Here is a 12,437-nt window from a genome sequence, read left to right as displayed (position 1 = left end):
AGTCACTTAACATCTCTGTGCCTCAGTTCCCTCATCTGTAAAATGGGGATTAAGACTGTGAGCCCCACGTGGGACAACCTGATTCCCCTATGTCTACCCCAGCGCTTAGAACAGTGCTCGGCACATAGTAAGCGCTTAACAAATACCAACATTATTATTATTATTATACAAGATAATCAAGTAGGACGCAGTCCCTGCCCCACATAGGGCTGACAATCTTAATCCCTGTTTTACAGGTGAGGTAACTGAGGCACAGAAAAGTTAAGTGACTTGCCTAAGGTCACACAGCAGCCAAGCGTGATAGATCAGGTCCTCTTATTGTTGTTATTGTTCTTGTTGTTCTTACTGTTCTTGTCTGTCCGTCTCCCCCGATTAGACTGTAAGCCCGTCAAAGGGCAGGGACTGTCTCTGTTACCAATTTGTACATTCCAAGTGCTTAGTACAGTGCTCTGCACATAGTAAGCGCTCAATACATACTATTAATAATAATAATAATGTTGGTATTTGTTAAGCGCTTACTATGTGCAGAGCACTGTTCTAAACGCTGGGGGAGATATAGGGTCATCAGGTTGTCCCACGTGAGGCTCACAGTTAATCCTCATTTTACAGATGAGGTAACTGAGGCACGGAGAAGTTAAGTGAGTTGCCCACAGTCACACAGCTGACAAGTGGCAGAGCCCGGAGTCGAACCCATGACCCCTGACTCCGAAGGCCAGGCTCTTATACTATTGAATGAATGAATAACTTCCAGACCCATAGGCCATGCTGCTTCTTGAGATTCCCTATGTATTACCATTTGTTATACTGAACTCTCCCGAGTGCTTAGAACAGTGCTCTGCACACGATGAGCGCTCAATAAACGCAACTGACTGATTGCTCATTATCATACCCCTTGAACACCAGATCAACTTAGGAGTTATTTTCCAGACACCGTAACTGCCGTTACTACAACAGAAAACTGATATCTGGCTTGACAATAACAAAAAAACCCCCAACGGACTATTCTCTTATCAAGATGCATTCCCACAGTAAATTACTTACAGAACTCTTCTGAACATCCTGTTCAATCCTGGATGAAAACACTGAGAGATCCCCATTCAGAATGACCTCAGCCAGTGAGTTTACCAGGGGCGCATAGTGTATAATTAGAAAAACCTATTAAAAAAAAGAAAGGAAAGTATTCATTTACAGTACAAGGTTTGTTCATACGCTTTTACAAAGAGACGGGTATCCCTTGATCAATACGATCGATCAATACCATACGATGAGATAAAGCAATTCTCATTAGAGAAATGACATGAGCGGATCCTCGATGGCAATGAGAGTGAAAAGCAACTAGGAGAAGGCATCGCTTTTCGAGGAGATTAGTTTCTTTTCTGCCTCCCGGGTTTACTACTCGCTCTCTTGAGACTGTCCGCTTTCTTTAGCTCGGCTTTGATAACTCAGATGAAACATGTGTCGATGAAGTCAGAGGAGAATATCCCAAGAGACTGAAGTCTACTGTAGCTGACAGCAGTTAAATAATGTGGCTCAGGGGAAAGAACACGGGCTCTGGAGTCCGAGGTCATGGGTTCGAATCCCGGCTCTGCCACTTGTCAGCTGTGTGACTGTGGGCAAGTCACTTAACCTCTCTGGGCCTCGGTTCCCTCATTTATAAAATGGGGATTAAGACTGCGAGCCTCACGTGGGGCAATCTGATTACCCTGTATCTACCCCAGAGCTTAGAAGAGTGCTCCGCACATAGTAAGCGCTTAACAAATACCAACATAATTATTATTAATTATTATTATGGTACTTGTGGTATTATAATTATCATTATGGTACTAAGTACTTACTATATGCCAAGCACTGTTCTAGGCACTGGGTAAATGCAAAGTAATCAGGCTGTCCCACATGGGGCTCCCACTTTCAATCCCCATTTTTAAAGATGAAGGAACTGAAGCACAGAGAAGTTAAGTGACTTGCCCAAGGTCACACAGCAGACCTGAGGAAGAGGGATTAGAACCCACGTGTTCTGGCTCCCAAGCCCGTGCTTGGTCGAACCACTAGACCCCTTCCTTTCTTAGACCCCTTCACCTTGGACAGCAATATGCTGCACTGGGATTTCACCTACATTTTATTCAATAGTATTTATTTATTGAGTGCTTACTATGTGCAGAGCACTGTACTAAGCGCTTAGAACAAACAAGTCGGCAACAGATAGAGACGGTCCCTGCCGTTTGACGGGCTTACGGTCTGATCGGGGGAGACGGACAGACGAGAACGATGGCGATGAATAGAGTCGAGGGGAAGAACATCTCGTAAAAACAACGGCGACTGAATAGAATCGAGGCGATGTACATTTCATTCACAAAATAAATAGGGTAATAAATATATACAGTCGAGCGGACAAGTACAGTGCTGAGGGGATGGGAAGGGAGAGGGGGAGGAGCAGAGGGAGATGGGGGGAAAAGAGGGTTAAGCTGCGGAGAGGGGAAGGGGGGTGGTAGAGGGAGTAGAGGGAGAAGAGGAGCTCAGTCTGGGAAGGCCTCTCGGAGGAGGTGAGTTTTAAGTAGGGTTTTGAAGAGGGGAAGAGAATCAGTTTGGCAGAGGTGAGGAGGGAGGGGGTTCCGGGACCACGGGAGGACGCGGCCCAGGGGTCGACGGCGGGATGGGCGAGACCGAGGGACGGCGAGGAGGTGGGCGGCGGAGGAGCGGAGCGTGCGGGGTGGGCGGTAGAAAGAGAGAAGGGAGGAGAGGTAGGAAGGGGCAAGGTGATGGAAAGCCTCGAAGCCTAGAGTGAGGAGTTTTTGTTTGGAGCGGAGGTCGATAGGCAACCACTGGAGTTGCTTAAGAAGGGGAGTGACATGCCCAGATCGTTTCTGCGGGAAGATGAGCCGGGCAGCGGAGTGAAGAATAGACGGGAGCGGGGCGAGAGAGGAGGAAGGGAGGTCAGAGAGAAGGCTGACACGGTAGTCTAGCCGGGATATAACGAGAGTCCGTAGCAGTAAGGGAGCCGTTTAACAAAGTACATGGACAACACAAGTGAGTTCTCGGAGAAAGTGGGTTACGTTTCTGATGAACCCTACATTACGGAAAACTCAAGTGGTAGCGAGCACACCTTGAGCGGCGCGGTGTATATTTTTTTTAACGGTATTTGTTAAGCACTTACTACGTACTCTTCCCAAGCACTTAGCGCAGTGCATTGTACAGAGTAAGTGCTCGATAAATACGACTGAATATACACCTACTCTCCTTCTTACTTAGACTGTGAGCCCCAGGTAGAACAGGGACTGTGTCCTACCTGATTAACCTGTATCTACCCCAGCCAGTGCTTAGAACTGTGCTTGATACAGAATAATAATAATAGCGATGAAAATAATTGTGGTATTTGTTACCTGCTTACTAGGTGCAAAATACTGTGCTAAGACTTGTGGTAGACACAAGATAATTAGGTTCCACAAGGGACTCACAGTCTAAGTAGGAGGGAGAACAGCTATTGAATCCCAATTGTGCAGATGAGGGAACAGCGGCACAGAGAAATGAAATGACTTGCCCAGGGTCACACAGCAGGTAAGTGGGAGAGATGAAAACAGAACACTGGTCCTCTGACTCCCGATCTCAGCCTCTTTCCACTAGGCCATGCTGTTTCCCTTATTAGGTAAGCACTCAAAATACCACTATTTTCATTATTGTTATTATCATATCGATTGGAGCAGCGCCCCAGCTGTTAGCCCACCTCCTACCCCAATATCTGAGGGGAAGGCCTGTGTCCCAGATTTATCTGGACTCAGCGATAGCCCAGAAAACAAAGCCAGAGTTGAGATAAAAGACAGATGAGGTTGCTCTTATCAGTTCAGCTCTCCTCAATTGGGCAGAGGGCTCTCCACGAGAGGAACCGGCAGCCAGCTGAACCTGATCTGGTGATCTGATGTGCTACAACTTAGCTATTTCAGTCAGTCAATCACGGAAGCGCATTTACTTCTAGACATTAAATTTCACTTCTAGACATTAAATTTTAGATGATTTTTCACTCTCCCACCAAGTCAGAGAAATTACTATCCACTGAGCACCCACTGTGTGCAAAACTCTATATTAATCCCTAGAGAGAATAAGAGTAACAGACATGGTTCGTGCCCTCAGTGAGCTTCGAGTGTACGGGATGACTGACCGAGGTAAATCGTTAAGAGAAACAGTGCTTCAGATGCTGATAAAAGTATGGAATTTTTCTCAACTCAACAGCCAGGAGTTGAGAACAACATCGAGGTTTCGGGTTTCTGGGGCTAGAGCGGGTCTGAGCCATGATGGGGAAGTTGGGAGGAGTGGATTTAAGGCAAATAGAGCTTGAGGTGCCGGTGGGATAGCCACGTGGAGTTGTACTAGTTGAAAGGAGAAACGTCGAATTGCAAAGAAAGTGAGATACTAGAAAAATAAAAACAAAGAAAAATAAGTGTAAATTAAATCAAGTCGAGAATGTGCCTAAGCGCTAAGAGTAGGTGAATACACAAGTATTGAGGGGCATCTCCCCTCTCAGGGTTGCACCTGGAGAGTTTCCAGTACTCTACCAGTCTCGGCTACGGGAGGGAGAGTCAAGCAGAGGCCTATTCATTCCATTCCTAGCTTGGGCAGTGGCTAGCGAGTGGAAGGCAATCTGCTACAAGTCAAAACTCACCCATGGTGGGCAGCAGCGGCACGGGAGAGAGTTGAGGACGGAGACTCGAGTTAGCTGCGCGAAAGGTGTCAGTGGTAAACCACTTCCGTATTTTTACCAAGAAAACTCTCTGGTTACACTACCAGAACGTTCGCAGACGGAGAGCAGGGCGTTCTGGGAGAGATGCGTCCGTGGTGCCGCTCTGGGTCAGAAACGACTCGACGGCATAAGTCAGGGCAAGGGGCATCTGCTGAATGGAGGTGATTTGGGGAGGTGGAGCTTAATCGGGGAATGATTCTAGGAGGAGGTGAGTCTTCAGGAGGGCTGTGAAGATGGGGAAAAACTGTGGTCTGGAGAATTTAGAAAGGAAGGCAGTTCCAGGTGGGAGGAAGAGTGCAAGAACAGTATCAGAGGATAAAGAGCCGAGAACATGGCATAATGAGAAATTATTTTGGTGAAAGACAAAGAGTGCAATCTGGAGTTAGTGGGAGAAGAGAGCTGAGAAGAGAGAGGGCTGATGGGGTGCACTCGGATTTTCACCCTTTATTCAGCCCTCCCTCAGCCCCACAGCACTTATGAACATATCGTCATTTATTTATTTGTATTAATGTCTGTCTCTAGACTGTAAGCTTGTTGTGGGCAGGGAAACGTGTCCATGAACTCTAGTATACTGTACTCTTCCAAGCACTTAGTACAGTACTCTGCACCCAGTAAGCACTCAATAAATACAACTGATTGATTGACTGATTACCTTGAAGCCCTGATCAAGAATTTCTGCTTGGTGTGGAAAGGAACACTCAATCAGAGAGTTTTGAGAAAGTGGGGAGATGTATTTTGCACCAAGTTTTAGAATAATGACCCAAGCAGCAGAGTGAAGCGTGAACTGGAGAAACTGGAGCGAGGGCGACCGGGAATACAGTAGTCTAGTCTAGTCAAGCACCTGGACAGAGAAGGGGCAGCTTAAGAAAATTTTGTGGAAGAAAAACTGGCAGAATTTAGTGACGCTCCGAAAATGAGAACCGAAAGGCAGCCAGGAGTTGAGAACAACATCAAGGTTTCGGGTTTCTGGGGCTAGAGCGGGTCTGAACCGTGATGGGGAAGTTGGGAGGAGTGGATTTAAAGCAAATAGAGCTTGAGGTGCCGATGGGATAGCCACGTGGAGTTGTACTAGTTGAAAGGAGAAACGTCAGACTGCAAAGAAAGCGAGATACTGGGCAGAACTCATGGGAGCAGATGAGCTCCCCAAGACAGTGCGTGTAACGTGAGAAAAGTAGGGGACTCGGAAGAGAACATTATTAAGGGACACCCACGATTAGGGGTGGGTAAGAGGTAGGAGAAGAGTCAGCAAAAAAGACACAGGAGGAAGTGGCCAGAGAAGCAGGAGGAAAAGTAGGAGGGGGTTCACTGGGTCAGGAAAACCAGGCTTGGAGAGGGTAACCAGTACCGGATTGGTTAACAGTGCTGAAGTCAAAAGGTCAAGGAGAACTGGGATAGAATGCAAACCATTACATTTGGCAAGAAGGAAATCCTTGGTGACCTTGGAGATTAGGGGCTCAGATGTAGAAATTAGGACCAAATAAACAGCCATACTTTCCTACCCCCCAATTCTGAAATTACTTGAATCTTACCCATTGTTTCCATCCTTATCGTTATCCACTGCAAATCTCCTATTTTGTTTAAATAACAAAAGAAAAAAAAATCACCTCAACACCCACTGGCCAAACTAACCCCCCTCTTAATTCTAAATACAATTTTTGACTGGGCCAGGGTTGATAGCAAAAGAGCAGAGTGACTGCCATCTCTCACCCAGAAAACAAACACCACAGGTTTGGAAGAACTCCCTGAATTCATAAAGGCTATAAAACCGCTTCTTAAATGAAACAGTGAATGATTTTGATTCCTAAGTTATTCAGGGAAAGATTTCAACTGCCTCTTTGATGAAATGCTCATCTAGACCTATTCTCGCCTCTCTGGCAACTTTATCTTCCTTCCCCAAACCTGAACAACAAAATGTATCTTCCTCCACTCTCCTCCAAACCTTGCAAAAACCTAGAATGCCTGTTTTGGCATTGGCTCCTCCGGTTTCTTTCTTTCTCTCTCTCGCTCTCTCTTTTTCTTTCTCTCTCCTCTTTCTTTCTCTCTCGATACAGAGACCACACTACCACTTGAAATGCTCCAAGAAGTGCAAAAGTGCTGAAGATGCTTTCTGCCATGTATCTAGTCTGCACGAATTTCCTGCCAAATGTTCACAATAAGTAAAACTGCAGTTCATGGGCCACGTAGCAATTAGGCAGAAAGGTGTGCTAAGACAGACTTGCATTCATGCCGAGTACATGTATAAACAACAACAAAACAGAGAGGTCTTGCAATAAGACAAGCCCGGGGAGGAAGTTACCCGTCTAGTTAGGGTGAGGATTCCATGCTTGCCCCTCTGTTCCCACTCCCAGATCTCACCGAAACAGTTGATTAAAGAGGTGACTTTTCAAACTTCACTTCAACCAAACTCCCTTCCAAACCAAAGAAATGATTTTGCGACCCCCAGGAACGAAGCCGAAATACAGCCAAATGTTTGGACACTTGGGCAACACGGTGATATGATTTAGGATTTAAGAGTGCTCTCCTAAGAGTCAGTCGATCGTATTTTTTGAGCACTTGCTCTGTGCAGAGGATGATATTAAGTGTTTTGGGAGAGCACAACAAGAAACAGGCACATTCCCCATCCAAAATGAGTTTTCAGTCAAGAGCTTAATACAGTGCTCTGCACACAGTAAGTGCTTAATAAATACCATTGATTGGTCTGTAATATTCCTTAAAATATTAAATATCACACGAATATACTACCACGGAAAGGTCTCTTCCTGTAATTGTGGCAGGATTGTGGAGCGAAAACACCTTAAGGAAAAAAAGTGTAGACTTCTAATGGGGAGCTAGCTGAGTGGGAACAGGGGAATGGAGTGGGAGCCTCCAAAAAAATTACTGAACAGAAAACTGTTCTTGCCTGAGAGCTAAAATTCAATAAAAGCAATAAAAAATAGATTCATGATGAGAACTCGGCTAAATGAAGGCTGTTGTTTCAAGGTTCCTAAGCATACAACTCCATGTTTTATAGTCACTGGACTATTTTTAAATTTTTAAATTTCACAAGAAGGATTTATGAAATCCACAGTTAAAAAAAAAAAAACTACAAAAAACAAAGTTCGGGTCTTTTTTTTTTTTTTTTATCACCCCCACTTTAAACTTTTTTCACCACCACGAAAAAAGTACAGAACCCGCCAAATTCGTCACTGTAAACGCAATTTCACAAAGTTATTTTACTTTTAAAAGGGGGAAGGAAGGAGAACAAGAGAAGACATAAAGTGACTGCTTATTTGAAGCGCAGCACAAAACCAGTGAGAAATCGCTGAGGCCAATTTTGAAATACCACGGATGAAAAATAAACTCTGAGGGCTGCTGAGGCCCGATTTGACACATACCTGGGACAGAAGGTAGAGAGAAACCTGGAGACTTATTTTAGGACGTTCTCCACCCTGCAGAACAGAGGAAAAGAAGAGAAATTTCAAACCTGCTCCAAAATGGAAAACTAAGCTATCACTATTCATAAAGAGAAAAGGTGTTTCTTTAAACTGCATAATTCCAAATGTTTCATTTGATTTAGACTGCTTCCTCCACACAGCTTCCTTCCATTAATAACTCAGAAATTGCTCTTCAGAAACTATCAGCATAATCCCATTACACACTGATATTAGTTTATCTTAAATCCTTTCTTAATTAATCATGATTTTACATTTTAGAACAGCAAATACGGCTTTCGCTTTTACCGCTTAAGTTCTCTGGAATGCTAATTTCCGAGAGATGCTTAAGGCGGAACTTAGGTTCACTTAAAAGAACCTCTGTGTTAATTCTTCTCCCGGAAGGCAATTTCCGAAATCTGTTCTCTAGAATGAGACTAAAGGATTTAAGTGGAAAATGTAGATATTTCATTCCCAACTGGCTTCCGGTGGATTCTCTAGGGGCTTGCATAGGGTTGGCTTCCTACCTGTCCCAGAAGGTCAGACGGGTATATTTCCCGGGGGTAAGGAAGTGTGAGAGATGAGGGAGGAGAGAAGCAGCATGGCGAAAGCGGATAGAACACGGGCCTGGGAGTAAGATGGCCATGGATTCTAATCCCGACCCCTCCACTTGTCTGCTGTGAGGCCTCGGGCAAGTCACTTCACTTCTCTGTGCCTCAGTTACCTCGTCTGTAAAATGGGGATTAAGACTGCGAGCCCTTGGTGGGACAGGGACCGTCCAACCCGATTTGCTTGTATCTTCCCCAGAGCTCAGTACAGTGCCTGGCACACAGTAAGCCCTTAACAAATACCACAGTTATTTTTATTACTTGTAGCCAGACTCCATAAAGCCTTCCTCTTCTCCTTCTGCCCCCTTAATGTTCTTGAATCACTTCTCACAATGTTAGGGAGGAAATGATCTTCTAAAACCACAGCTCCTCGGAAGACTGGGCCTTCCCCGATTTCATTTCTCATCTCCTCAAAACTCCCAATTCAGCTCTTCTGCACCACCTAAGCACTTGAGTACCACCCCCACTCGTAGTACGAGCATACATATCTTTATGCTCTATTACTTCTGCCCAGTCATAATTTTATTTCAGAGTCCATCCTTCTCCCCCCCAGCCCCGACCAGATTCTAGAGAAGAAACGTGGCTCAGTGGAAAGAGCCAGGGCTTGGGAGTCAGAGGTCCTGGGTTTGAATCCCGGCTCCACTACTTGTCAGCTGTGTGACTGTGGGCAAGTCACTTGACTTTTCTGTGCCTCAGTTACCTCATCTGTAAAATGGGGATGTAAAACGGAGCCTCATGTGGGACAACCTGATTACCCTGTAACTCCCCCAGCACTTAGAACAGTGTTCTGCACATAGTAAGCACTTAAATACCAACGTTATTATTATTCTAAGCTCCTTGAGGGGAGGGATCGGATCTTTTGAGTTCTTTTGTACTCTCCCAGACACTTAGATTTGAACCCGCCCGAAGGGCAGTGGCCATATCTAGTTCCCCAAGACCCAGTTTGATTCTGGGTCTCCCGAATGAAGACCCTGGGCTTTACTGCTGAAGTCCTTATCGATGGCTTCTGCTCACTTCTAAATGCTCTCTGAATGGAAATTGATTCTGAAATTGGAAAGGAACCTCTCCCAGGCCTCTTCTTTCACTCTCAAAGACCAAAAGGACTAGTCTTTCCTTCTCAGCGGTTTTTTTGGTCTTCCCTTGCACGGGTGAGTCACCGCATCCCAGCCAACCCCAACTCACCTTGTCTTGGTTGACTAAAGAATACACATAGAGGGGGAGGAAGAGCCTATTGAGTAAGTGGTCCGTGAGGACGTCGTTTAAAAATTCACAATTAATGATAAGGATGTCATTGAGGTAATGCAGGTGGTCAAGATGCTCGGCTACCAAATCACTCAGCTTTCCTCTATTTCTGTGTCTGCAAAGGAGAAACAGTGATTTCAGTCTTGAGTTCTTCCTAGTTCCCTTACCCAGAACCGATTCTGCGTTAGACTGAGGACATTGAGTTCCGTCTTTTTTTTTAGTAGATTGCCATCTGGGTCTCAGGCTGGCCGCTAAAGAAGAGATGCCCAAATTGTCTCCTCCAATTTTGCAAAGCTTGGCCCCCAAAGACGCCCAACGAGGGGGAATAAACATCTCCGGGGGATTACGCAGTGCCTGCCGGGGCAAACAACGCTGATGACCCAGGAGCTGTTATGCAATGGCTTTTGGAAGCTACAGAATCCCAGCCACCATCCTGAGAAGTTTTCAAGTAAACACTGACAATTAAAAAAGGAACAATAAGAGCGAACAAAGCTCCCGGCTAGCTGTGGGAGTTCTTTCACAACAGTAGCCACCAGCCAGTGAGGCGAGATTTCTCAGCTCCCAAGATCCAGGGTTGGAGAGAGCCATAAATCTAGTGTCGTTAAAATGCTGGAAATGACCTGCAGAGAAGAGCTGGGATTAAAGCTGCCTCTTCCCTCCCATCAATCGCCGCCAAGTTCACAGTCATCTCCAACGATGAATGAACACCCTTTCCCCTCCAACAAGAGGCCTCTTCTGTGAAAACCAGTTATGCAGCTGCTCTGCCCGTCAGCAAGGCACTCCAGTTGTTCGCCGGGGGTACGCCGTCTAAAGGTTAAATTCCTGAGATTGCCCAGAACGCCAAATCTGCATCGCCCCTTAAAACTCTACTCTTCACCAGTATCTAGGGTATGGGGCGTAAAGCTGTTTCCTCACTCTTTGATTTTTAGGAGAACCTAATGTTGTGGTTGCCTATAGAAGCTGGGAGGGAGACAGCAGGTCAACTAATTTACCCGACTTGTTTCTTCTCTGAGTGGAAATCAGGCCATGAAGAATCCAGAGTATCTTATTTCCTCCCAGCCCAGCGGCACTTTTCCCCTAACAAGGCCCACATGAAAGAGTCTACTTACTCTTCGTCTGTCTGCACGCAGTCATCGAGTTCTATCACGTGGCTCCCGATAAACCAGACCAAATTGGAGAAGTAAGGGACGGCGGTTTTATCTCGGATGTAGTGGAGCATAGGCTGGTTATCCACTAAAAAGATTTACAAAAGAGAAGAGAATTCCAAGCTTCCAAAATTTTTTTCCCAGGGCAAAGAGCTTTATCATTTTATACTCAATTTTTCCTACAACTACCTCTCCTGCTCACAAAATGTCTCTCTGAAGGCAGTTCATGTGATATCTTTACGCGGACACGATAAATTAACCCGGTTAGATATTATCGGTGTACACGAACTGTTTATAAATCTATCTCTAAGTCAAGATTGGGCTAAACAAATGCAGAAAACTAGATCATCGGTCAAGCACATTTTCTCTATTTACACGTAAGAATAAAGCAATAATGCTGAAAATCAAGAGGGGTCAATAACTTACATGACACTGCAATAGGGAACACAGGAATCATCATTGAAGGAAGGGCAAAAACAGACAACAGTTAACAGGATTAGGAACTGGGATGGAGAGATCCGCCCAAAAGGTTAAATAGCTAAGGCAGGAAGCATCTAAACTTAAAGACACAGGTTAGAAGAGAACAAGTGCAAACGGACAGCAAGAGAATCACGAAACCTCAGCTACGATTTTCTTTTTTCTAAAGTCAGCTCTTGGAAACCCCAAAATTCAACATGCTAAGCAAGCTTTCATTCGGATCACAAAACACCCTTCATTTTTCTCTGACAGAGGAAGAAACTCCGCATGCCTAAAATCGAGCCAACGTTTGGTTAAAACGTTCGCCTAAATAACTTTCTCACAGGCGAGGCTCAAAACTTTTGGTAGCAGAAATTGCATCATTCACAGCTAACGACGCCTCACTAGCCTCACGTAAAATTGCTCCCCATTTTAAAAATGGGTGGGAAAAGAAGGAAAGAAGGAAAAATGGGGGTGGGGGAAGGAGAGGAGAGGAAAAGGAAGGGAGTCCTACCCAACTAGGCTCAAAATGGGAAAGATAAGATAATTGCGAGAAAAGGGGCTTAGAGTCAGACATGCAAAAACTAGGTAAGGGGCATGACCGGTACCTACTGGTCGGTTTACATTCTCTGACGGGGATGTGACCGAAACCAAGTCCTCCTCTCCCCCCCCGTGACCGCCGTGAGATTAAGGGGTGCTTGAATCGAAATTTTAGTTCACGCATAAAGCCCATAAATCACGAGCCGGGCCTTGACATGTAATGAACACCCACTATCTCCCCATCAACTGTACCTCAATCAGCAGAGACAGTACTTAGTAACAGTTGACGGCAAATGCCGGCACAGTA

The 12,437-nt window shown here is 45.3% G+C and overlaps 1 protein-coding gene and 1 non-coding gene across 11 annotated transcripts in view; one reads left to right on the top strand and one right to left on the bottom strand.

Annotated features, from left to right (window-relative positions):
* The window catches only part of CLEC16A (C-type lectin domain containing 16A), a 276,263-nt gene that overhangs the window by 223,582 nt on the left and 40,244 nt on the right, over positions 1 to 12,437 (bottom strand). For 7 of the 10 annotated variants that reach the window (XM_029050671.2, XM_029050607.2, XM_029050625.2 and 4 more), the window contains 5 exons: positions 11,561 to 11,566; positions 11,099 to 11,222; positions 9,930 to 10,104; positions 8,104 to 8,157; positions 1,042 to 1,155 (listed from right to left, as the gene is read on the bottom strand). In XM_029050671.2, the coding sequence (XP_028906504.1) occupies positions 1,042 to 1,155; positions 8,104 to 8,157; positions 9,930 to 10,104; positions 11,099 to 11,222; positions 11,561 to 11,566 (473 nt within the window). The remainder of the gene's footprint in view (positions 1 to 1,041; positions 1,156 to 8,103; positions 8,158 to 9,929; positions 10,105 to 11,098; positions 11,223 to 11,560; positions 11,567 to 12,437) is intronic. The other 3 variants (XM_029050615.2, XM_029050664.2, XM_029050641.2) reach the window with 1 other exon arrangement.
* LOC114809509 lies at positions 4,504 to 4,641 on the top strand. The gene has a single exon (XR_003757288.1). It is a non-coding gene; the product is annotated as a small nucleolar RNA SNORA7 (small nucleolar RNA).

Source organism: Ornithorhynchus anatinus, chromosome 2, assembly GCF_004115215.2.
Source record: "Ornithorhynchus anatinus isolate Pmale09 chromosome 2, mOrnAna1.pri.v4, whole genome shotgun sequence".
Taxonomy (NCBI): Eukaryota; Metazoa; Chordata; class Mammalia; order Monotremata; family Ornithorhynchidae; genus Ornithorhynchus; species Ornithorhynchus anatinus.
Note: the sequence above shows the minus strand (reverse complement) of the source record. Positions and strands in the feature narration are given on the sequence as shown.